At 41.2% G+C, this 27,734-nt stretch overlaps 1 protein-coding gene across 4 annotated transcripts in view; it reads left to right on the forward strand.

Annotated features, from left to right (window-relative positions):
• The window catches only part of clec16a (C-type lectin domain containing 16A), a 247,517-nt gene that overhangs the window by 78,232 nt on the left and 141,551 nt on the right, over positions 1-27,734 (forward strand). For 3 of the 4 annotated variants that reach the window (XM_048552334.2, XM_059654137.1, XM_059654138.1), the window contains 4 exons: positions 939-1,167; positions 14,812-14,938; positions 22,908-23,008; positions 23,591-23,713. In XM_048552334.2, the coding sequence (XP_048408291.2) occupies positions 939-1,167; positions 14,812-14,938; positions 22,908-23,008; positions 23,591-23,713 (580 nt within the window). The remainder of the gene's footprint in view (positions 1-938; positions 1,168-14,811; positions 14,939-22,907; positions 23,009-23,590; positions 23,714-27,734) is intronic. The other variant, XM_059654139.1, reaches the window with a different exon arrangement.

The raw sequence follows: 27,734 nt of genomic DNA on the forward strand, positions 1-27,734 counted from the left end.
TCCTAAAATAAGTCATGAAAAACAGGATACAGTAGTCTTCAATTGTGATAATTAATTCATAATACTTTGCTACTGTACATATTTTTGCAGTCTTTGACTTTGTACACTTTTGTACTGTTCCAAATGCTGTGCATGCACTTGATTTTTTCCAAATGATGCATTCATAAGGTATGCCATTGGCAGATTTAATTGCGTGAAAGAACTAACATGGATTGATTTGTGACCCTTACTGGATGTGTCATTCTGTAACTAACTCAAGCATTTGGCAATTACAGAATAAAAATGAACGGTTCGCATGAAAAATAAAGCAAAGAGTTGCGTGTGCTGGTGATCTGAAACATAAACAGCAATTGCTGGATAAAATCCAGTCTGGTAGCCTGGCAGAATTAAAGTTTCGCGTCCAGCGATCCTTCCCTGCCTGAAAGGGAAGGATCTGACGAAGGGTCATAGGACTCAATATTAGTTCTGCTTTCTCTCCACGGATGCTGCCAGACCTTCTGGGTCTCTCCAGCACTTTCTGTCACTGTTTTTCATTGTTCCTCAAATGTGCAACTTTTTACCGAGTCATCATTCCTTATTTAGTCTAGATGATTCTAATAAATGTGTTGAATGCATTCACATGACAATTTTCCATGCTGTAATTCAGTCCAATTATTCGTTGCTCAAAGGTATTAATCATTCATCCTGTAATACCTATGAATCATTTTATTTATATATAACATATACACTTTGCATTTCTAAATTTAATTGCTATGTTATACCAGAATACCAATTGATGGCAGTAAGTATAGGGAAAAATGTCTTCCGGTGCATTGAGGCAAAAAAAACTTGATTGGTGTGGACAGATGTCCGTTAAACCTGGCATTTGATAACTTGAAGGATATTTCTAATTTTGTTTTCCAAACTGATTCAGAATGTTTGATTTTATTTTTTGCTAGATGTCTTCAAGCGTTCGATGTTTCACAAAGCCAGTAGAAACATTAGAGAGATCACTTGAGATCAGTCGACACAGGGGCAAAAAGAAACTGCAGAAAAGACCAAACTATAAGAATGTGGGTGAAGAGGATGAAGAGGAGAAGGGAATGGAAGAAAAGGAAGATGATGCTGATAAGCTGAAAGGTACTGAGTCTAGTACAAAGGGCATCAAGACAAGTGGGGAGACTGAAGGTGAGTGTAGTACTGACTAGAAGACTGTTATCTCCCCTCACTTTCCTACAGTCCAGTGATTTAATATCTTTGCTGAGTGTCTTCAAGCTTACAGAGCCAAATTATTTTGAGAGTTTATAAAATTGAAGGAAAACAGTTGCATGTTGATCAAATCCAAAATAAAAATGGTAAATGCAGGAGATACTATCTAGTCTGCCATGCATCAGTGTAGAGTTCAACAGAGTTAGTTTACTGTGACATTGTGGCCCTCAAACATTAATTCACAGATGGAGCCTGATTCTTGACCATTTCTAGCATTTTCCATTTTTGTTTCAGATTCTCAGAATCTGCAGTTCAAATCGGGGCACATTTGCAAATGAGTCACAGATGATTAAAAGGATAGGTAGCATTCTTGAATTAATTCATGGAATACTGGCATTCAGGCCACTATTTATTGCCTATAAGTAATTAACCTTGAAGAAGAGCCACTTTCATGAGTACAATTCATTCATTTGCTAAGCATTTTGGCTCAACTATGGATATGGCATGTTACATATGAGTTAAATCAAGTAATGGTGGCAAATTTCCTTTCTGGAGGATGTTAGTAAACCAGATGAATTATATGATGCTCCATAGTTTCAAGGTTACTATCTTCTCGTTCCATAATTATTTATTATTTAAATTTAAATTCCTCAGTTGTCAGGTTGAGACTTGAACTGATGCCTTCATAGCATTAATCTAGGCCTCTGGCCTAGTCATCTGGTAACATAGCCACCATATTACATGATATCAGCAGAATTGGATTCCAATGGAATCGGAAACATTGTGGCCTTGCATATCTATTGCACAGTTACTATTGAGCTAGGGTTGAGCCTTGATTTGAAATGGGCTGTAGGAGAGCATGCCAAATGCAGCACCATCCATGCCTAAAAATAGGACGTCAACCTTATGAAGCTACTGCCCTGGACTGTAATTGTGTTCAGTACCTGAAATGCATGGGCGATGGGCAGAACAAAACAATCCCATAACCAACAGATCAGATAATAGCTCTGCAGAGCTGTAACATCAGCATTGGATGGTGTGGCAATTAACTAGGCAGTGGAAAAAGCTCCATGAACATCCTCAGGATGGCCCAGTGTGCCAGTGCAAAAGACAAGCCAAATGATCTCTTACCACCTTCCAACCAGAAGTGTCAAGTGGATGATCCACTTTAGCCTAAGGCCTCCTAAGGTCCCTGTCATCACAGATGCCAGACAAAGCCCATGGGTCCTGCCTGCATCCCAGCTTAGTAATTAAAATTTGTGTGCCAGACCTCATTGGATCCCTGCCACACTACTCCAGTGCAGCTATAGCACAGGCCTGTATCTGACCCAAGAGGAGAATTGCAGAACCACTCAGCTCCAGGCCTCATTTCAGACTTGTTTCAAGCCTATGAATAGAAGTACTGAATTCTTGAGTTGAGCTGAGTTGAGTCTGACTCTCTGGACAAAGTCTAAAATCGAGGATTCCTGACAAAATTGAACTGAGTGGGAAGCTGTGCATCAGATGAATGCATACCCAATGCAAAAATGATAGTGTTTGTTGGAGGGCATTCATCTCAGTCCCAAAACATTGCTGAAGGAGTTTATTTCAGTACTAACCTAGGCCCAAACATACTTTGCAATGATCTCCTGTCCAATGTAAATCTGGAAGTCGGAAAGCTGTGCAGTGATTGTCTAGTGCGCAATTACAATTTCAAATTCTTCCAATTAATGAAGTGGTTCATGCTTGTAGCTGTTTTAAACTAAAATATCTTGAACTTTGAATAAGGAAAGATGCTGACAGACTCATAGATGAGTACAATGACTATAGTAGCAGGCACCGCCACAGCATTTCTGATTTTAAGGAAATATAGCCACATATATACCAAGGTCTACAAATTGTGGCAGAAAAAGATGACATCAGAAAGTGGTACACAGTCGTATATAGGTATGATATAGGTATTTCTAAATCAACCTATTCAGAGATAGTATTGCACTCCTCCAGAGCAGGTAGGACTTCAATCCAGCCTCTTAGCTCAAAGATAGGGACACTGCCATTTGTGCCACAAGAGCCCCTTATAGCTATGATCTACTTCCTTCAGTGTTGTAAACTCTTTTTAAAATACTTTGGATAATTGCACCTTTAAAGTTCAGCAGAAATCAGCCCAGGAGATTCGTAACAACTGAAGTCAATCAGGAAACCTGGTAGTTTTGATAATTTAGAACCAATGTCATATTTAAATTGATAAAAAGTCAACAATGCAACGCAGACATTAAGGCTACAACAATTTGACACTTCGATTGCTGCAGTTCTTTAAAGTGATTCAAATTCTTCCAATTATATACAATGCTTATTCTCCTTTTGCTTGCAATGGCATTGATATGTACTAATGCAAGGACAGACTTACGCTGTGCTAATAAAATCCTGCCCAAGTTGCTGCTATTTCTATTCAAAGCACACGTATGCCTGCAGAGAAATGTTAACAGAATTTAACTCGTATTTAGTAGAACAGTTTTTTGTGCTTTTTTATTGATTTTTTTTTGTCTAAATTTTTCCCTCATTTACCATTCCACAGATGATCTTTGTTTTCACGTACATTTCAAATACGTGGCGGAATGTCATTTCATAGTTTACATTAACGTAGAAACACTTTATTTGGCACATCAAATGTGTGCAAGTATTTTGAACCTTTCGAATGTTAGTGTTGACCTCTCTCTCTCTCTCTCTCTCTCTCTCTCTCTCTCTCTCTCTCTCTCTCTCTCTCTCTCTCTCTCTCTCTCTCTCTCTCTCTCTTTTCCCCCCCCCCCTCCCTCCCTGCACCTTCTCTGCAGCAGTAACACTGTATTCTGCACTCTATTCTGTTATCCTGATGCACTTTGTATGGCATGATCTGCCTGTATAGCATGTAAAACAACACTGTTCACTGTATCTTGGTACGTGTGACGACAATAAATCGAATCAAACTCAAACATAGGAGAAGGAGTAGGCCATTTGGCCTACTGAGTCTGCTCTGCCATTCAGAGAATGTGGCTGATCTGATTATCCTCAATTCTATTTCCTTGCTTTTTCCATATTAAAAGTGTTGTCATGCATGCTTTATAGGCAGATTGTACTATACAATCTGTAACAGAACAGTGCAGGATTGGGTGTTACAGCCACAAAGAGAGTGCAGCAAGAGATCAACATAAACATTCAAGAGGTCCAGTTGAAAGTCTGATAGCAGCAGGGAAGAAGCTGTTCTTGAATCTTTTCGCATATCTTCAAACTTCTATATCTTCTGCCTGATGGCAGAGGGTGCGAGAGAGTATAACCGGGGCGGGGAGTGTCTTTAATTGGTTGTCTTCCCAATGCAGCATAAACCTCCCTATCTCAATACTGCAATCTGTTTGAAATACCAGCAATCCATTTGCTGTCCCCATACCCACTCAACTTATTGTACTCGCTTTTTATATTTCATGTATAAAGACCCCCAAATTCCTCTCTGCTGTTGCCTTTTTCCATTTAAATAATATTGAACTCATTCACATCAAAGTGCATCAGCTCGTATTTTCCCACATTATATTCCATATATGGCAATTTTTTGCCTACTGACTTAGTATTCCTACATCCCTCTCCTATGTCATAGATAACACAGTGTGGAGCTAGAGGAACACAGCAGGCCAGGCAGCATCAGAAGAGCAGGAAAGCTGATGTTTTGAGTCTGGACCCTTTGGAGGAAGGGTCCCAATTCAAAACGTCAGCTTTCCTGCTCCTCTGATACTGGCTGACCTGCTGTGTTCATCCAACTCCCCACTGTTATCTCAGATTCCAACATCATCAGTTCTTGCTATCTCCGCCTGTCATCTGCACATTTGCTAATAGGACATTCACTTCCTTCATCCAAGTCATTAATATGTTCTTAAAATCATGTCCATGGAATTGCATGTACTTTCTTGAGCTACCCTCTCCCTAGTAGGTATGTTATGTCTTCTACATGAAGTCAGCAGGCAAACCAGCTTGCAATTTCTCAGCAGATAATTTTGCTTTTCCTTCCTGACTATCTGTTGATAAGATGGAATAGTCTTTTTTGGCAGCATATTTGGTTAATTCTCTTTACAGCAACAATGTTCCCCTTTTGAAGCCAGTTTATGATTATCTAGACTTGTTCTGAGAGTTTAAATGTAACAAGATTTGAATTCATCCAAAAATGAGAAGGCAGCTTCATAGACATGGTTTGAATATTAGTTCTTTTATGAAGTAAGGTAAAGAGAAGTGTGAATGAACTGAGATAAACCTTACCTAGGTTTCCCTGGGGAAAAACATGTTGTGAGTCATTGTACATGGTGCAAAAGGCTTTGCTTTTAGGAGCCATTGTATACAGAGATTGTATTGATGTACATGAGTACTACATAAACCTGAGAGTTTATGGGAATTTTGAAGCAATGTCTTAACTATTGATACAAGTGGAACACTTCTGAAAGGCGAAGCAAGAAAGAAACGTAACATTGTTAATGCTGTAACATTCTCAGTCTAAATACAACTTACACCATTTTCTTCGAACAATGTCCAGTTCTCTGGAGTTCGAAAGAATCAGATTGTACAACTCATCAAACTCTCCCCTTTTCACCTATCTCTAGTGTGACAGGAAGTGATGGCTAGATGCATTTTTTTAGCTGTGGTGTCAGTTTGTGAAGAACTGTTTTTGTTAGACCAATATTTATGATCCTATAGTACAGCATTCTGGCAGCCTTGAGTGCAAGTTGAAGGGAACTTTGGAAAAAAGATCTAATGCACATTATGACCCAAACCCTGTTTCCACTTGCTTTTAAATGCCTTTGTGCATCCACTTTATTAACTCCAATTGCGTAATCGATGTGTTATTCTAATAGATTGGTTCAAAAATAAACTTTCAGGGGATTATCAATGGGAGTGTATTTTCAGAGATCATCATCTGGAAACTCCCTCCTGTCTTTTTAATGTAATTGAAGTGTAAAGCCTCATCTGAAGCACAGTATGCCCATCAAGTGATTTCCACCAATTGTGGCTGTTACTGTGTAACATTAAATGCTGAAGGATAACTGTAAGAATAAAGTCACTTGATGTGCACTTTTTGCCTTCTGTCCAACACCATAAAATGATGAGAAAAAGCAGAGTTACCAGTTCGGATCCAGTGACGCCTTCTCTTCTCCTCTTCTCCTCCTTCCTCCCCATCCCCCTCTACCACCACCACCACCACCAGCTGAACCTTCACACCTTTTGAGAAAAGGTTACTGGACCTGAAACGTTAACTCTGCTTTCTCTCCACCGATGCTGCCAGACCTGCTGAGTTTTACCAGCAGTTTCCAGCACGTGCAATTCTTTGTCTCCCCCCCCCCCCCCCCCATAAAATGATGGAAAATGATTCTATTCCCGAACAGAACATATGCTTTTAAAGTGGAAAACATTTGAAGGGCCACAAAGCTGAGAAACCATGTTTTAGACCTACTGTGTGGAGACTCAGATGCTTTCTCAGGGCATGATTAGGTACAGATATGAGAATTAAGTAATATTTACAGGTACATGCATGCATTGTGATCATGGACAGTTCTACGATTCTACTGCAATCTGACAAACTGCAGACGTGCAACTTCTTTGCATTTTAATAATCTTATTCAAACAATTTGCTTGAGCACTAACCAGAATTCTACACTAAAGCTTAAGTAGTGAACACGTTAACTTAATTGTTATATCGATAGAGTACAACCTGGTTTAGACTGTTGGTCAAAATTGCCACTGTGAATTATTGAACAAACCTTTCCACATCTTAACAGTGGACGTGAGCGGTAACCTTGCTCGATGCTTTAAATGTAAATTTGGCCGGAAATATATTTTGCTAAACTTGTGATCCCGGATGACTGACTTCCCAACCAGGGAAAATCAGTCTTCCTATGTAGCCTTAAAAATCTTTCCAGATGTTTTGCATCATAGGGATATCTAAGGCACTTGCAACAAGGTAAACCCAGTATGACTTATTCAGTTGGTAACTTTGCATCCCAACCTTTATAAACCCAATAGTTTGAAGCAAAAGAAAAAAATGTATTTTTTGTGAATAAGTCAAAGGTTTTGATTGCTGATTTGTTAGAGATTGTTACATTGATTTAGTTTATAACCAGGTTTTACTATGTCTCTGTTTTTGTGCTAATAGTTTGTTTACTGTTGTGGTTCGCTAAAGCTAATAATTGAATTTACCTTGCCATAACATCTGGGCTTTAAGGACTGTGAGGGAATTTCAGTCCAGATTTGTGATGGGATAAGGGGTGATTTAAAAAGTTGGATTACTTTCATTTTCAGCCTCTTCTCTGAAATTTACTTCTGCCTCCCAACAATTGTTGTCAATGGTAACTGGTGTAAATGTTCTTCAAGCTCTTAATTTTTTTCTTGAATTTAATGATTCAGTTGATTCAAATTGGCAAGTGAATCTGAAGGTACTGTTGATTTAATTGGTATAATAACTATAGTTGCATTAAGTTTAATTTTCAAATCAAAGAACAGCTCATCAGTGGCAAAAACAAAGTTGCCGGAAAAGCTCAGCAGGTCTGACAGCATCTGTGAAGGAGAACATAGAACATAGAACATAGAACATAGAACAGTACAGCACAGAACAGGCCCTTCAGCCCACAATGTTGTGCCGACCATTGATCCTCATGGATGCACCCTCAAATTTCTGTGACCATATGCATGTCCAGCAGTCTCTTAAATGACCCCAATGACCTTGCTTCCACAACTGCTGCTGGCAACGCATTCCATGCTCTCACAACTCTCTGCGTAAAGAACCTGCCTCTGACATCCCCTCGATACTTTCCACCAACCAGCTTAAAACTATGACCCCTCGTGCTAGCCATTTCTGCCCTGGGAAATAGTCTCTGGCTATCGACTCTATCTATGCCTCTCATTATCTTGTATACCTCAATTAGGTCCCCTCTCCTCCTCCTTTTCTCCAATGAAAAGAGACCGAGCTCAGTCAACCTCTCTTCATAAGATAAGCCCTCCAGTCCAGGCAGCATCCTGGTAAACCTCCTCTGAACCCTCTCCAAAGCATCCACATCTTTCCTATAATAGGGCGCCCAGAACTGGACGCAGTATTCCAAGTGCGGTCTAACCAAAGTTTTATAGAGCTGCAACAAGATCTCACGACTCTTAAACTCAATCCCCCTGTTAATGAAAGCCAAAACACCATTAGCTTCCTTAACAACCCTGTCCACTTGGGTGGCCATTTTAAGGGATCTATGTATCTGCACACCAAGATCCCTCTGTTCCTCCACGCTGCCAAGAGAGAAAAGAGTTAACGTTTCGGGTCTGGTGACCCTTCCTCAGAATCTCATCAGTGGCAAAGTTTTTGAAGGGAGTATTTTCTGAACCCCAGAAAGCAGTTGGCTATTTTGTTATTTCCATTAAATATCTGCATAAAATCTGCTCCTCCTCTCTAATTAGTGCATGAAATTTAAGCAAGCAGTGCAGAAATGTTTGTTATGTGATTGCTTCATACCTGTTGGAGAGGTGCTACTCTATTAAGGTAGAACTGAAGTTGGTAATGGATCACGAGAGTAATTATTGTCTATAAACCTGCATTGGGTATTTGCTACAAGTTTTACTGAAAGGTACATGGCTACAGAAACCAGTAATGGTACTTTTGTAATATGACGCCATCTTCCTCCATTTATTTGTTACAGTTAAATAGCCAGTCACTTGATTGTGTTTTAGATTTTCATAGTAATCTAAGATATGGGTTCGAAGGTGGTCAAACGTGCAATTCTGGTCATTGAATATCACAAAAATCCCTTCAAGTTAATATCCAATTTTAATGTTTTCTCTTCTGTATTTCTGAAAACTGCCTCGAGAAAAGACTTGCTTTGAATTTTGTCTTATAAAATTTACATTTTTTTCAACTTCACATTTTAAAGTTCCATTGAATCTGGAATCTGAGAGTGCGGTTGTTCATAACGATAATGTTGAAAAGGAAGTACAGAAAATTCTTTGCAATTGGCACTAAATATTATACATGCTTTTTCTGTGGATTAGTGCTAAATCACACGTAGATCTATGCAGGTTCCATTGTTGGTTTTCAGCTTTGTTTTTATTTAAATGGGGTAAGGTGGCATCCAGGTAGGGAATTCACCATAACAAAACAGAATTGTCCATTGAAAATATTTTCATCTTTCAAAAATCCTTGTTTGATCATGTGTTGCAAATGATGCCCTGCTTTAGGAATACAGCAGCTGCCTTTGTATCTAATTTGTGAACATTGAACAATACTAGTTCTGTTTCTCTTAATCCCCAGCAGACATCCAACGTGGAGAATCAATTATAATTTTTTAAAAGTGCTTTTTTTTAAACTAAAGTCCAGAAGTTATATGTGTTCTGTGTGTGTGTTTATGGGCAGAGCTGAAGGCTGTATTTCAGTCGTACAGGTAATGACAATGAGTAATTATACCTTTTCTGACTTTGAATGCGTTCAGGACTTTACATTTGTCCTGTGATCTTGTACACCGTATAATGTTTATTGTACAAATAGAACTAACTGATCATCTGGGGCATTGCTGATAGTCATTCAGAGGATATGTTGTTATGATAATAGTGGATTTTAGTCCACATCATTCATATGTTATCAGAACCACTCCTACATGGTGACTGTTGATCAAAATTCTTTCTTTTTTGTTGTCATGATTTTCTGAAACTTTTTGATTGGCAATTTTTATAGATTAGATTTGCAACTGAGTTTCATGGGAAAGTGGAATTGGGTGCTCGGTTATTCCTGAATGGTGAGACTGCAAGTGTATTGTTTTACTTCTATGGTTTTATCACCACCATTTTAAGACAAAAGATGCTCAGTATCATGTTAAGTTTGATATATCTACATCTCACTACTACATATGGTTTGAACTGTTCCCCAGTGCTGTCAAATTCTAGTACTAAGCCCTGTACTGTTACATGGTTTGTTATGAACCATCAGTATTGCAAAGCACTAGATTCCATTAAGTACATCTTCCATTACCAACTTACCTTTCTAAAAAGGAATTAAAAATGAAATGCATAGGTAGAAGAAAGAAAATATGCAAATAAAACTCATTTATGAATATCTGAATTAGTCACTTGATTGTACAGAACTTGAGCTAGGCAGAGGACTTCAAAAGAACAGTGTGAGGCTGGATGAACACAGCAGGCCACGCAGCATCTCAGGAGCACCAAAGCTGACGTTTCGGGCCTAGACCCTTCATCAGAGAAGGGGATGGGGAGAGGGTTCTGGAATAAATAGGGAGAGGGGGAGGCGGACCGAAGATGGAGAGAAAAAAAGATAGGTGGAGAGGAGAGTATAGGTGGGGAGGTAGGGAGGGGATAGGTCAGTCTAGGGAAGACAGACAGGTCAAGGAGGTGGGATGAGGTTAGTAGGTAGGAAATGGAGGTGCAGCTTGAGGTGGGAGGAAGGGATGGGTGAGAGGAAGAACAGGTTAGGGAAGCGGAGACAGGCTAGGCTGGTTTTGGGATGCAGTGGAGGGAGGGGACAAGCTGGGCTGGTTTTGGGATGCAATGGGGGGGAAGGGAAGAACTGGGCTAGTTTTGGGATGCAGTGGGGGAAGGGGAGGTTTTGAAGCCTGTGAAGTCCACATTGATACCACGGGGCTGCAGGGTCTCCAAGTGGAATATGAGTTGCTGTTCTTGCAACCTTCGGGTGGCATCCTTGTGGCACTGCAGGAGGCCCATGATGGACATGTCGTCTGAGGAATGGGAGGGGAGTTAAAATGGTTCGCAACTGGGAGGTGCAGTTGTTTGTTGCGACCCAAGCGGAGGTGTTCCGTAAAGCGGTCCCCAAGCCTCCACTTGGTGTCCCCAATGTAGAGGAAGTCACACCGGATACAATAGATACAATTCTCCATCTCGGGTAACCAGCTAGAAACTGATGTCCATTTCAAGCCCACTGACTCCACAGCTACCTAGAATACACCACCACCCACCCTCCTGCAAAAATTCCATCCCCATTCCCAATTCCTCCGCCTCCGTCGCATCTGCTCCCAGGATGAGGCATTCCACTTCCGCACATCCCAGATGTCCACATTCTTCAAGGACCGCAACTTCCACCCCCCCCCCCCTCCACAGTAGTCGAGAACACCCTTGACTGCGTCTCCCGCATTTCCCGCAACCCATCCCTCTCACCCCGCCCCCGCCACAACCACCCCCAGAGGATCCCCCTCGTTCTCTCGTACCACCCCACCAACCTCCGGATACAACGCATCGTCCTCCGACACTTCTGCCATCTACAATCTGACCCCACCACCCAAGCCATTTTTCCATCCCCACCCTTGTCTGCCTTCCGGAGAGACCACTCTCTCCGCGACTCCCTTGTCCGCTCCACACTCCCCTCCAACCCCACCACACCCGCCACCTTCCCCTGCAACCACAGGAAGTGCTACACTTGCCCCCACACCACCACCTCACCCCTATCCCAGGCCCCAAGATGACTTTCCATATCAAGCAGATGTTCATCTGCCAATGTGGTATATTGTATCCATTGTACCCGGTGTGGCATCCCTCTACATTGGGGAAACCAAGCGGAGGCTTGGGGTCCGCTTTGCAGAACACCTCCACTTGGTTCGCAACAAACAACTGCACCTCCCAGTCGCGAACCATTTCCACTCCCCCTCCCATTCCTCAGACGACATGTCCATCATGGACCTCCTGCCAGTGCCACAATGAAGCCACCCGAAGGTTGCAGGAACAGCAACTCGTATTCCGCTTGGGAACCCTGCAGCCCAATGGTATCAGTGTGGACTTCACAAGCTTCAAAATCTCCCCTTTCCCCACTGCATCCCAAAACCAGCCCTGTTCGTCCCCTCTCCCCACTGCATCCCAAAACCAGCCCAGCCTGTCTCCACTTCTCTAACCTGTTCTTCCTCTCACCCATCCCTTCCTCCCACCTCAAGCTGCACCTCCATTTCCTACCTACCACCTCATCCCGCCTCCTTGACCTGTTCGTCTTCCCAGGACTGACCTATCCCCTCCCTAACTCCTCACCTATACTCTCTTCTCTACCTATCATCTTTTCTCTCCATCTTTGGTCCGCCTCTCCCTCTCTCCCTATTTATTCCAGAACCCTCTCCTCATCCCCCTCTCTGATGAAGGGTCTAGGCCCGAAACGTCAGCTTTTGTGCTCCTGAGATGCTGCTTGGCCTGCTGTGTTCATCCAGCTCCACACTTTGTTATCTTGGATTCTCCAGCATCTGCAGTTCCCATTATCACTGACTTCAAAAGAATGTCTCTTTAGCAATGTATCTTTTAGTAAAACAGATGGATGGATCATACAGAAAGATTAAAGTTTCAGACTGTGTGTCCACCAGTGAATAAGAAATAGCTTGGGGCCTAGCACTTTAAAAATGTAAATGAATTAGTGGGTGTTGAAGATTAGAACAGAATATGATGGGGGAAGAGGGTGACAATAGACTATCAGGTTTGGATGGGGATAAAGAATGTGCAAATGAGAGGAAATTAGATGATCTGTTTAGGGGGAAGTTGAAGGAACCTGATCAGGATCGTCCTGCTTTAAGAGAAGATATAGACAGTCACGAGCTTCTTGAGATTTTGGAAATCTGAAATAAGGGCAGAAAATGCAACAGACACTCTGTATTTATGAACAGAGAAATAGAATTGAATTGCTATTTCATGTGAATACTCGTCAAGGAGTTTTTTTTTAAATTGCAAGATAAGAAACATGAAACTCAACAATTGTCCTAAGTGTTGGAAGAATTCTGAAAGAAACAGAGGTGAAAACCCAAGAGCAAAATTCTTTGTGTACACTGCCCACGCTTCTATTACAGTGGATTTCAATGCCCACTCTGTACCATCCTGACAGTCCTGTAGGTCGTTGAGATATTGTCCATCTTCAGTTCACACTGTTGGCCATGAAGCAAGACTGAAATCCCTCTGTTATGGACCAGACCAAGTCCCCTTAAAATATATTAAGAAGATAGCATAGACCCTAACTACTTTTTTTAAGGGCACGTTCCAGACTTTATTCATACGTGATGGTTAAAATACAATAACAGAAGAAATTGGAGTAAATTAACTCCATTGGAAAACTTAACAAAATAATACATTATTTAACTCCTAAACAGTAACAAAAACTGTTCCAATATAATAACATCCCATAAACATATTCTTGTCAAAGCCAAATTGAATGAAATACATTGCCTCACATATAATTCTCCAGTCCAGGAGAAAAAATATCGAGAAAACTGAAACTGAGAGTGTAGCAGGGAGGCAGCTTCCAAATCCAGCTTCAAAAGCCCCAACAACTGCTACTGAGAAACTAAAACTAAAAGTCCTAGTTTCTGTGGGAGTTTGACCCCACTCTCAGGCAGCTTCTATTGTTCCAATATTTTAATTTAAAAAACCAAAAGCCTCGAGCTATTGATTGGCTTGGAATAAGCTTGGCACCTCTGTCTCAATATTTCTTCATTTTAAATAGAAAAAAAAAGGACAAAATGCACTTCTTAAAGCCATAGTTTTGCCACACCTCATGGGTGGTCTCCCCACTGATGAGAATGCAGCTTGCAAGTTTTTAGCTTAATGGCTCGTTTTTAGTGGAAGGAAAGAATCTGGTTTTGTCAAAATCTTTTCAATGCAGTGATAATACTGCAGTTGACCAGTGTCTTGTGTTGACATTTATCATCGAATCAAAAAATCTTCAGAGTTTCCTGAATGCATCAAGAAGCCAACGTGTATCAGTTTAAGAAGGAAAACATTCTGAAAAAAGACTTTCTACTACAGGACTGCATTTATTGAAGGTAAGTGATGTGCATTTACAAACTGCAGTAATCGAGAGCAAACCCGTAGGAATACGTACAACTAGTGTGAGCAAGCATAGGTTGATACAACAGTCAAGTATTCGACACGTTGATTTTTAAAAAGCAAAGTTGTGGTCTGAAGGAAGTTAGGAAGAGTAACCAAATAATTAATCAGCCAAAGTGATGCCAAGGTTCTTGCATCGTGTGACAAGAGTTGTCTTTCAGAAAATATGAACCTTTTCAGGGATTCAAACCTTTTTGATTTTAAAAAGCAAATTATATTGCCATTTAGAATTATTTCCTTTATGATGCAAACTAGACTTTACATTTAGTCTACTGGACAATTCTTAAAATGGAACCTCTTCAAATAATTTCTGCATATCAGTCTAGAATTCCCCTTAATACATGGTTAATTAATTAAACCTATCCAGAGCACGCTTCTTGCTATGCATTTTTCACATCACAAGTATTTTTCATTAAAATAATGTATTTGTCAAACTCCCTGGTGACAACATGTAGCATAGATTTTTCTTTAACTTTGTTTTCAAATACTTAAAATCAATGAATGTCTGTTTGCTCATAAACATTTCATTATCAGCACTCTTTAATGAGCACTAAGTTAACCATTCACGATTAGCTAATCTCACCACTTTATTTTCCCTGTATTGCGATTTTCAAATTATGTATTTAGCACAGACAACTTGCAAATGGAGGATCTTTTTTATTTTTAATAAAGACACTTGGGAAAAGTGTTTTGGGGCCAAGTCATGATTTGTTTGGATTCATCTGGTTTAAATAATTGGTTACAGTAACATGTTTTAAAAAGAATATTTTTTCCTACTGTTTTAAGAAATTGAGATGGTTATAATGGAACGATGCAAGGTTTCAGGCCCCCAGCAAGTAGGCTTGACTGAACAAAATACGACCGATGAGGAGAAAACAGCAGCTGCCTCAAGGGTCGATAATCCGAAAAAAAGGTGAGCTTTGTGTTTGTATTTATGAAGTGAAGTTCAGTTATTTTCTCTTGGCATGAAGGGGGAGAAGGTGCTTTTAAAACCAGCTGTGACTAGGGAAAGGTCAAAAACATCAGAATGCAGGAACTTGCGTTGTACTTGCTTTTCAGATGCTCATTCTTAGCCCCCAGTGGTGTTTCTTTCTCCATTCCATACTCTTGCACCATTGAAGATGTCTTAACACGCTGCTTTAAGACTTCATTTTAAAATGTTTTTTTTTCATTTTGTGACGCAAAGTTGATTGTTAGCCCAGGCTGCAATAGCAGCAACGTGTATTTGTCTAAGCACTTCTAGCATAGTAAAGTATCACTTGGCACATGTTTTGAACTGCATTTGACACTGTCACTTTAGAATACTAAAAACTTAGTCAAAGTAGTAGGTTTCTGAAGATTAAAGAGAAGCGGGGAGGCTTGGATAAAGTGCTAAATGGGGAGTGGGGGGAAGGCTAACTCCAATATTGTTAGGCAGGAACTAGAGAATGAAGAGTAGGGCCAGCTTTTTGAGGGTGTCCACACCTGTCATGTAGGAAGTTTTTAATGGCCAGTTAATTAGAGTTCAGGACCAGCATATTCCTGCTAAAATGAAAGATAAGGATGGGAAGATTCAGGAAACTCGGATGGTGAGCTTAGTCAAAAAGGAAAAGGGGACATGCGTAAGGTTTAGGAAATGGAATACAGAAAAATGGCACAAAGAATATACAAGAAAGGAGAGAATGTAAGGAGTTAGAAGGGCTAAAAAGGGGCCATGGAATGTCTTTGGCCAAGAGGATTAAGGAAGTCCCAACAGGTTTTATATGTCTTTAAAGACCGAGAGGTAACTTTGGAAATGGTAGGTCCACTCGAGAACAAAGGAGGGAATTTATGATTGGACCCAGAAGGAGTGGGTGAGTCCTTAATGGATACTTTGCATCGGTATTCACAAAGACAAAAGACATAGTGGATACTGAGCTTAGGGAGTGAAATGTTGATATTCCAAGGCATTTCGATATGTAAGAAAAAGCTGTTGGGTGTTTTGAAAAGTATTAAGGCAGACAGGTGTCTGGGAGCTATCCCAGAATAAGGAGGGGAGAGAGGGAGGAAATTGCAGGTATCTTGTACAAGCTCTTCGCATTCTCTTTAGTGACTGGAGAGGCCCCAGAAAGCTGGAGAATAGTCAATATTCCTTCCTTTGTTTAAGAAAGGGTTAATCCAGGAAACTACAGGCCAGTGGACCTAATGTCAATGATAGAGAATTTAGTGGAAAAGATTCTTAAGGACAGGATTTACACTCATTTGGGAAAAATAAGAACTTGTTAACCATTAGCAACATGGCTTTGTTTGGATGGTAGCGTCTCACTTTGTCAAAATACTCAAAGATGATTCAGGGAAGGATGGTTGATGTTGTCTACATGGACTCTATCAAGGTCTTTGCCATGGTCCCTCACAGGCCACTACAGAAGGTCATGTCTCATGGGATCTGTGGTGAGCTGGTAAGATGTGTACAGATGTGGCTTGGTCATGGACTAATGATGAAAAGATCCTTTTCTGACTAAGGATCTAAGACCAGTGGTGTTCCTCAGGAATCAAAGCTGGGACCCCTGTTGTTCTGTAATATGTGTAAATAATTCGGAGGAGAATGGAGGTGGTCAGATTAAGTTTGCAGACAACGCTAAGTTTGTGGGAGGTGCGGATAGTGAGGGGGATTATCAGAGGATATAGCAGGATATAAATAGGCTAACAACATGGGCAAAGAAATGGCAGGTGGAATTTAATCTGGCCAAATGCGAAGTAATGCATTTTTGGAAGGTCTAACGCAGGAGGGAAATATATGGTGAAGAATAGTGATGAAGCACTAACATACAGAGGGATTGAGGTGTGAAGATCCACAGTTTCCTGAAAGTGGCAACACAGGTGGATGAGACGGTAAAGAAGGCATATTGGCATGCTTGCCTTCCTCGATTAGGGATTAGATTACAAAGATTGGCAAGCCATGTTGCAGTAGCGTAGAACTTTGTTTGGAATATTATGCACAGTTCTGGTTGTCACATTGTCAAAAGGATGTGGAGGCTTTGGAGAGGGTACAGAAAAGATTTACCAGGATATCGCCTGTTTCAGAGAATTGGACAAACCTGGTTTGTTTTCACTTGAATGTCAGAGGCTGAGGGGTGGCCATATCTTAAAAAAATTGAGGGTTGTGGCTAACGTGGATAGTTGGAGTCTTTATCCCAGGGTAGAAATGTCAGTTACTCGGGGACATGGGTTTCAGGTAGAAATGTGAGAGTTTAAGGGGATGTGAGAAGCAATTTTTTTTAGTGTAGTAAGTGCTTGGAATGTGCTACCAGACGAGGTGGTAGAAACAGGTACAGTAGCAATGTTTAAGAGGGATCCTGACACAGATGAATAGGCAGGAAATAACGGAACACAATGTGCTTTGAGATAAAAGGTTTTTACTTTAGAAAAGTATCATGTGTTGGTGCAGGCTTGGTGGGCTGAAGGGCCTGTTCCTGTTCTTTGTTTGTTTAGAAAGGAAACTCCAGAGCTTAGGGTCTAGATGAAAGATGGCAGAGATTCTATTTGAGCAAGAGAGAGAAATGCAGATATCTTAGAATCATTGCCAGGCTGGAGGAGTTATGTTTTAGTGAAGTGAGGGACCACGGCTTGGTATAAAGCCGAGGATGCACATTTTAAAATTGAGCTGTTGCCAAACCAAGCACCACCTTTTTAGGGCTTGGCCTGCTGTGTTCAGCCAACTCTACACCTTGTTATCTCAGATTCTCTACTATCTGCAGTTCCTACTATCTCTGAAACATTTTTAACCCCACTGTGAAGCCTCTTCTAAGGATGCCTACCTTGAAGTTACCCTCCTCCCTCCGGAAAGACCTCAGTGGATCTCTCTTCCACTGCAACACTCTCTCATAATCTCTTCGGTCCTGAAACTGCTCGACCATGTCCTGAAGCAAACCAGGTACTACAGCCACATTACCTTTCTTAGTACCTGCCTATGGAACTGGATCATCCCCAGTGGACTACAGTCCACATTTAGGCATTCCCAATTTGGCCCCAACCGCAACAATATCTTCATTCAGAACATTGAGATCCTTCAAAAACGTTTCTCCCTGTGACTCCTGAAACACACACTCGCAGCGATGCGCCAGTACCTCCTGGCACTACAATCAAGCCTACCCCAGCTCACAGCCTCCCTCTCCCACGCCTGCAAAGGACATCTTTTTTTTATTCTTCATAGAATCCACAACCAGAACTCTCAATTCTACTGAGTTTTATTGGACACTAAAAACCGTAAGTACAGTTAAATTACTGGTGCCTGCCACCCAAAACGGGCTTCCTCCACCTCCCAAATCCGCAACCCTACCCAGGACCTTCCCCACAATGTGCCCGCCGCCATCGGCCGTGTGACCACTTTTGAAGCACCCGTGGATGACGTCACACCCGCTGCCGTCGGTACATCACTTCCAGGACAGCGAATGCCATCGACACCGCTGCTGCTGCCGCCGCCTACCCGCTCCACTGATGTCGCTCTGCCCACCACCGCCAATGTCATGCTGCCCACTGATGCTGATGTCGCTCTGCCCACCGCCTCCACAGCGAGCAGCTCCAAAGGAGACAACACCCAGCCCTACCGAGTCTTCACCATTCCCCCTGCCCCACCCTCCCCCTTACTGAGGTTGAACAGTCAGTCCTCAGTAAAGGGCTTACCTTTATCCCCTTATACCCACATGTCAACAAATACCAGTCACGTTTGGATGTTGAACAGTTTTTCCACCGCTTCTGCCTCCACGGTTGCTGCTTTAACCGTGAGCTGTGGCCGAACCCTCCCTCAACTGACCCCTTCTCCCATCGCCAATTTACACCCCCCTCCTCCTGGACATCACCCCAAGGCCTCCTAACCTCCCTCAACCTCTTCATCTCCACCTCCAACTGCCGTTGACATCAATCACCTCAACCTCTCCACCCCTCTCTCCCACTCCAACCTCTCCCCTGCAGAACGTGCAGCTCTCTGCTCCCTCCGCTGCATCCCAACCTCCCCGTAAAACCCGCGGACAAGGGAGATACAGTTGTAGTATGGTGCACTGACTTATATATTGCCGAGGTCAGGCCCCAGCTCTCCGACACCACCACCTGCCACCCTTATGATCATGACCCCATCCCCGACCACTAAATCATCATCTCCCAAACCATCCACAACCTCATACCTCAGGTGACCTCCCTCCCACAGCCTCCAACCTCATCATTCCCCCGACCCCGCACGGCCCGCTTCTATCTCCTTCCCAAAATCCACAAACCTGACTACGCTGGTCGACCCATTGTCACCGTCTGCTCCTGACCCACCGAACTTATCTCCTCCTATCTCAACTCCATTTTCTCCCCTTTGGTCCAGGAACTCCCTCCCTATGTCTGTGACACCACCCATGCCCTCCACCACCTCAAACTTCCAATTCCTTTGTCCCCAACACCTCACCTTTACCATGGACATCCAGTCCCTATACACCTGCATTCCCCATGCAGATTCCTGTCCCGCAGGCCCGACCAGATCCCTCCACTGACAACTTCATCTGCTTAGCCAAATTCGTCCTCACCCTCAACAACTTCTTTCAATTCCTCCCACTTCCTACAGACAAAGGGGGTGGCCATGGATACCCGCATGGGCCCAAGCTATGCCTGCTGCTTTGTAGGTTACATGGAACAATCCCTGTTCCGTCGCTACACTGGCCCTAAATCCCAACTCGTCCTCCATTACATTGACTGTATTGGCGCCGCCTCATGCTCCCAAGAGGAGCTTGAAAAATTCATCCACCTCACCAGCATCTTCCACCCCAACCTTAAGTTCACCTGGACAATCTCCGATACCTCTCTCTCCTTCCTAGCCCTCCCTGTTTCCATCTCTGGCAACCATCTGGAACCCGATATCCATTTCAAGCCCACCAACTCCCACAGCTGCCTAGGATACAAGTCCTCCACCCACCTTCCTGCAAAAATGCCATCCCCTATTTCCAATTCCTTGCCCTCCTCCGCATTTGCTCCCAGGATGAGGCATTCTACTCCCGAACATCTCTGATGTCCTCGTTTTTCAAGGACTGCAAACCGTGCCCCACCCCCACCCCCACCCCCAAACCCCAATGGTCGAGAACGTCCTCGACACAGTCTCCCGCATTTCCCACAACTCATCCTTCACACCCCCTCCCACAACTGCAGGAAGTGCTAAACCTGCCCCTACACCTCCCCCCTCGCCCCAAGAAGACTTTCCACATCAAGCAGATATTAGCAGATAAGCAGGTGAACGTGGTATACTGTATCCACTGTTCCGGTTGTGGCCTCCTCTACATCAGGGTAACCAAGCGGAGGCTTGGGGGACCGCTTTGAAGAACACCTACGCTTGGTTTGCATTAAACAACTGCTCCTCCCAGTCGCAAATCATTCAACTCCTCCTCCCATTCCTGAGACAACATGCCCATCCTGGGCCTCCTGCAGTGCCACAAGGATGCCACCTGAAGGCTGCAGGAACAGCACCTCATATTCTCCTTGGGAACCCTGCAGCCCAATGGTAACGATGTGAACATCAAAGTTTCAAATTCTCCTCTTCCCCCCCCCCCCACCGCATTCCAAAACCAGCCCAGCTTGTCCCTGCCTCCCTAACCTTCCTGCCCACCTATCCTCTCTTCCCACCTCAAGCCCCACCCCCATCTCATACCTACTAGTCTCATTTCCCACCCCCCACCTTGACCTGTCTATTCTCTCTGGGCAGACTTATCTCCTCCCTAACTCCCCACTCACCTTTACTGGCTCCACCCTCCACCTCTCTGACCTGTCTGTGTCCTCTCCACCTAACTTCTCCTCTATCCACCTTCTATCTGCCTCCCCCTCTCTTCCTATTTATTTCAGAACCCCCTTCCCCTTCCCCATTTCTGAAGAAGGGTCTAGACCTGAAATGTCAGCTTTCTGGCTCCTCTGATGCTGCTTGGCCTGCTGTGTTCATCCAGCTCTACAGCTTGCCACCACCTTTTAGTGTACAGATTTCAGAATAATGGGTGAATGTGACTTGATGCGAATTGGACATGGCAGCAGATTTCTGGATGACTTGAAATTTCAGAGGATGGAAAATTGAAAATAGCTAAGAGTGTATTGGGATAGCCCACTCCAATGTTAACAAAAGCATGGAGGAAGGCTTCAGCTAAACCCAGGCAAGGATGTATTTTGCTAATTATTAATGTTGGAAATTGGGAACCTAATAATGATGAGGATTTGCAGATAGTGTCAAGTACCCCTCACTAATTTTGGTTCACAATGCAAAATCATGTTTTTAATTAGACCACTTGGAATTTCATGTTTTTAGACTAATGTATTTGACACAAATTAATAATATTAAGTTGGACAAGTAAAGCATGCTGGATCACTGCAGAATGGCTGCTAGAACCATGCATTGTAATCACAGTGTTGCTAAATCATTAATATACTTGTTTTTGCAGTTGTATGCTGAAATTAATGAATGACTACATTATGTAATAATTCATGTATTTACTTCCTTGGAGTGTACAAGTTTTCCGTATGAATTTAACCTGTAAATTTAACATCAGCCTACTTTTTTTCAAAAGACTATTTTCATAATTTCCACTATGTGCTTATTCATTTATCAGCTGTTTATAGCAATAATTTTGACTTTCTTATTATTTAATGTTATTCATGTTCATAAGAATCTACTTAAGTAACCAGAATAATGAACTATGATAATGAAGTGTTATTTTTATGTCGAATGTGAACAATAGATATTACAGAACAACTTCTGTTATGATGACACATGCTTTGTGAAGCATCAGTTTTGTTTTCACACTGCTGGGTACTTACTTCTCCCAGACAGTAGAAATGAAAAGGCAACAAAATCTAAGTATTTGGAATCTGAAACAAGAACGGTGAATGCTAAAACATGGTTGTTGTCTCTTCACTAAAAGTGCTGGAGAAATTCTGTTGTTCAGTAACATTGGTTCCTGGGACATTCTAAACCAGTCTGAATTCATGGCCCTTGTTGGCATAACATGATCTTTCCCCCGGATAGATGAAAATTGTTATATATTTTAGTTTTTTTAATGGTACATTTATTGTGAACACTGCATCTAGTTTGCGCACTGGCGGTGCATATGCAGAAATGTGGGTTTGCATGCCATGTCACTGTGAGGTGACAAAATGGCAGCTGCCAGAGACCTCATCGGTATTCAAATTGTTTGAGATTTGCAACTAGCCCGTCATGGTTATTGGAGCCGCCTTTCTAATTGTTCCTTGTACCCAGACAAACCGCCAATTGTGGATCTAACAAACATGGGACTTTGCGTCACCAGCACATTCACTGTGCATGTTTTGAATGACATTGGCAGTGCACAGGCAGAGTGCCCATCCACCATGGCGGATGATGGCAGGTGAGGGGATGCTCCCATTCAACCTAGTGTCTTCCTCAATCTCCCTTCCTTCGATGGCATGGTGGGTGTCATCTACATGTGTGCAGGTGCTGTTGTCACTGTGCATAGAATACGGTGAAGTTAGCACGCATGCAGACACTTCCTGCAGCCTGTTACGGCCAGTGGTGTCAGAGTCTGTCTCTCCGAATGTGCAAATGGCCTTTTTGGCAATCCGAAATAATCACCCCCAATTTTCACAAGGTTTAATTCACAAGAAGAAAATTGAGTGAAATGAACCGAAACTGAAAAATCCTTCATGATATTTTTATCCTGGCAATATTCTGGAATCAGCTAACTGCCCAACAGGTTATATAACATGTCTGTGCTCAATGTTGGGTATATTTCCAGTCCTGATCCTTGAAATTCTGGTGCATTTTGTACAGAAAAACTGTTTGAGAAATGTGAATTGGGTTTCACCTCTGAAAAATTTTGCATAATCAATTAGTTTATTGTCTTATTTCTGCTTAATTTGCTTCATTTTCAACTTTACAGACCATTCCTTGATATGGTGTACAATGCACTGGAGTGCTCGGAGGATGATTATTATGCACTTTTTGTGTTATGCCTTCTTTTTGCAATGTCTCACAACAAAGGTAAGTCTTGTTTTATAATTCAGGTTGAATTCATATGAACAATAGCTTTTTAAGAACACATAGTATTCCTTAAATGCTTAAATTCAGCATACATATATATTCACCCTTGTTGATAATGCTGGAGCACTCAATAGGAAAGTTTCACTATGTTTGTTGCCTGAGCAAAGTGATTGCTTTCTCCATGACTGCTTTCAAAAGTTATTTCCTCTAGATTTCCCCATTATTATGAAGCAGTAAATGTAAAGGAGTGTCTGCAGGTGTCTAGGAATACTTTTAATCAACATGGCAGGAAAATAATTCTGTGCCAGTTTCTAAACTGTTGAAATTTTCTATAATTGTAAAATCACAATGAAAGCGGTTGCATGAAGTCATTACTTGACAATTGGTGGCTGTACTGATAGTTAAATTGAGCTATGTAGCATTCATATTTTGGGTGTTGTGCTGTCACCCAAGCGCCAAAGGTGAGGAACAGGTAGTACACATGCACGGCTGGCCAGAAATGTAATATGATAGAAAGCTCACAAGGACACGTAAGCTTTGCAACTTGTTGCAAGTACTTTTTGTAACTTTAATCTCATTCAGGAATAGACCCAGCTTTGTTGGAAAAAATCCAAGTTCCACCAGAACAAGCCGAGGAGAAGAGTTCCTACAGTCACGTACTGGCAGAGAGATTAATTAAGATAATGAACCAAGCAACTCATGCTGGTGAGAATTTCCTCGTATGTAACTACTTTACTTTTGTGTGGGTATCTTCTTTCACAAGAATTGAAAGTGGAATACGTGTCACCATGTCGAGAATCTGGAACTTCCTTTCTAAAGTAATGTATGTGTATTTCCACTGCATGCACAGCAAAGGTAAAGAAAATGGCTTACTACCAACCTATCAAGGATGCTAGGGATGACAACAAATACTACGTTTGCCAGTGTCGCACCCATTCCCTGAATGAATTTGAGACAAAAAATGTTTTTGTCATTAAAGCTGCGGTTCTCAACACTTTAGAAAATATAACTGGAATTGACAAATGTAAAAGACTTTGGGTGAGTTTGTGGAAATTAGGGTTGATCCTAGCGTTGTGCTTTTTAGAACCAGGATAGTGTTTTAATAAAAACAAATTGTTGGAAAAACTCAGCAGGTCTGGTAGCATCTGTGGAGCGAAGTCAGTTAACTTTTCAGGCCCAGTGATGATTCTTCAGAACACTTTATGTTCACTGCAACTGATGTTTGGTGCTGAATTGTTGCAGTATTGTTCCATCACATTTAAGTTCTGTTTAAAGCACAAAGAAGGAAATTTATTTGTGGCTGAGCGTATTGTTGTGAAACAAAAATGTATGACTGAAGAATAATGTCAGCTTGAATTCAAGGATCTTGCTGAGTCTCTTGAACAAGGTACGGGCTTTAAAGTTACCACAGCCAACCTTAAAAAGTACATACATATCCTGGTGTAGGCAGATTTATTGCAGAAACATTCTGCATGGGGGTGGACTTGTCAGATAATTCCCCTGAGCACAGGGCATGTGTAGGTTCAGCTGGCATTAAAATGATATATAAAGCCAGGGTCATGCATCGTTACCAAAATGTGCAGTGTTGCAAAACTACCAAAAGAGCGTAGGACATGCAGCGTGTTTTTTTTTTGAAAAGCTGCTTTGCGGTAGCTTTAGTCTGTTATTTCTTTCCATTCAGTATATTTGTTTATTTTTGTGGATGCCAAAGTAATAAGATTTTATGATGGGACTTCTTCAGGATCAAAAAAGTGTGATATTGTATTTGCAATGTTCCTCTATTTTTCTTTACAGATATTGCCAGACCACCTGAGTTTTCCAATGCTTCTTTTCTACATTTCAGTAAAGCCAATGGTTTGTTGAATTGTGTAAACAAGTTAGCAGACTTCAAGTCTGAGGAAATTGTGATCAAAGAATATTGTGTTTAGTTGGAATGTACTTTGTGTCCTGTGTCCAGTTTCAGTGACTAAAAGAATTGATCTCCAGTGTAAGAGGTCAGAGTTGAATGAGGAAAGTCTGGAGAGACTTTGTCTTTGGAAAGTGGTGACTGAGAGGGGATCTTATAGATTGCCCTTAAGGTAGAAATTAATATGAGATAGCAGAGGTTAAGTCAATTCAAAACTAATTGAATGCCACTATTGGAGGCTAACTTATTTCTGTACGGAAGAACTCAAAATGGGTTCTGAAGCAAGAACAGAAATTGTTTGAAAATCTCAGCAAGTTTGGCAGCATCTGTGAAGATAAGTCAGAGTTAATGTTTCTGGTTTAGCGACCCTATTCTGAAGAAGGTCACTGGACCCAAAATGTTGGAAAACTGACTTCTCAAACTTGCTATGAAGCATGCAAAAATATTATAGAGAGAGTAGCAATGATTTGATAGTGGATACAATTTTAATGTGAGAATTAGGCTATTATTGTGATTGAAAAGGGAAATATCTGTCACAAAAATAATGTTTTAAATATTCCAGGGGAAATAAATAGATCTGTAAATTAATTCTGGAAAGTATTTGTTAGTACATTTGACATTTTCCACAGTGTACTGAGGCTACTTTTTTGTTAATAGCTGAATGATGGGTCCAAAATCATCTATATTTAAAGGAAGTAATACATGATCAATGTAAATGATCAGTTTTGTAATTATGCATAATGATGATTGAATTAGTGAAAAGTACTTGCAATCACTTTATTTCCTGGTTCTAGATTAGTATATAGAATATGTCAATTGCTTCAGAATCTCTGTTCTCTTCCTCCTTCCCACTGCTAATTGCGTAACCAGGAACATGCCTTTATTTTTGGCAGTAGTTTTTGAAAGCTAAACACTTCAATTGTTAATGAGTGGAGCATGGTGAAATAAGGCTTATACATCAGAATGATGAGAGTGCTATGTAGTACAGTTCCTTCTTCTTATGATTGTGGATGAATCAGTGTATACAAATATAGTTCCATCACACATTATCCTTTTAAGACCTTCGCATTAGTAACAGATAAAGTATGGCTAAACAATTCCTAACAAACAAAGCATTTGAAGTGTTGACTTGTGGATGAGTTGGGTGGTTAAGCAGAAACTGTATTGTTAGAAGGATCAAGAAATAAGAATTAGCAGGCCAAGCAGCATCTCAGGAGCACAAAAGCTGACGTTTCTGGCCTAGACCCTTCATCAGAGAGGGGGATGGGGGGAGGGAACTGGAATAAATAGGGAGAGAGGGGGAGGCGGACCGAAGATGGAGAGTAAAGAAGATAGGTGGAGAGGCATTATCTCTGAAGAAATAAGAATTGTTTTGTTTTCTCTAATTCCCTGGCAATGAGACATGATGCTGATGACATTGGAGCGATGCCTGTATTTTTAGCATTGCTATGTCTATATTGCTCCTAAAAGCTTTCTTTAGGCAAAAGTTTGTGGATATAATTTCAAAGGATCACTAACAATAACAATAAATTACTGTCTTCATCAACTAGTATTCAACATTGAATCCATGCTGCTTTGCTTCATTCAAACCTCACACTTCATATGTTTTGCTCTGGACCAAGCCTCAAGAAAACAATCCAAGAGAATACATTCTCTTTGTCTCTATTTGGTCATGTTTTTTTTTAAAAAGTTGTTGAACATTAAAATGTTCACATTTTAGTCCAAACAGTCAGTTTATTTAAATCTCTACCATTCCTTATCTTTCACAGTTTAATCTTACCAATGTATAAAAACAGATCTTAGAAATACTCAGCAAGCCAGGCAGTATCTGGGATGAGAGAGACAGACTTAATCCTTTTGCTCAATGACCCATCATTAGAACTGAGGAAAGAAAGCAAGGAAATTGGTTTTGAACAAGTGGGATGTAGGGAGAGAAGGAAGGAATGTGATGAAGTAGAAGAATAGAGAGTTTAAATGGCTAAAGGTTTTATTTGTACAAAAGTCAATGGTAATAGGTATAGTAAAGAAACAAAGAATGTATTTAAATCTGAATGTAAAGTAAATGAATAAAGAAAATTGAACTAGCAAGTTTGAAGCAGAGGCTCTGATTCAAAATTGTTGAACTTGGTAGTGAATCCAGAAAGTTGTAGAATATGGGAGTTAAAAGATGAGATACCATTTCCTGGCATCCCAGGTAGTGTTAATGATTCCTTTAGTATTTATATGTTGATAAGTATTATATATCATTTTCTATCTTTTATCATTTCTTTTGGCCCTTTTTTTAATTGCTGAATCAACGCAGTTCCTTATTTATTGTTGTATCCCTTCATTTCTTTTTAGCTATTGTTTAATCTTATGGCACACACTGAAATTTCAATTTAGTTTGAACACTTCTCTGTTTATCCAAGGTATTCTATCCATTGTTATTCATTTTCACCCTCTGCAAATATTTCCATTTTTCACCGAATCCAGCTATTAATTGCAATATTTCTGCTTCTGATTCTGTTCTATTTGGCAGACTCTTCTACTGAGCTAATCTGAACTAAATTTGCTGATTTGAAGTCCAACATATTTAGACTCTTTAGTATTCTTTTCTATTCTAGCATCATATCTATATTATGGCTTTGATTTCATTATTATATGCATATGGTTATATCAGCCATTTGGCTGATTCCCATCTTGTTTCTTTATTGACATTTATTTCTTTATTGGCCATTGACTAGAAACTCTCTTTTCTAGGAAGAAGTCTTGAATATAAGGTTGACAATACAAATAGCATTCCAAAATAAATGGGCAAAAGGTGAAGAGGAAATAATTACA

Source organism: Stegostoma tigrinum, chromosome 23 (assembly GCF_030684315.1).
Source record: "Stegostoma tigrinum isolate sSteTig4 chromosome 23, sSteTig4.hap1, whole genome shotgun sequence".
Taxonomy (NCBI): Eukaryota; Metazoa; Chordata; class Chondrichthyes; order Orectolobiformes; family Stegostomatidae; genus Stegostoma; species Stegostoma tigrinum.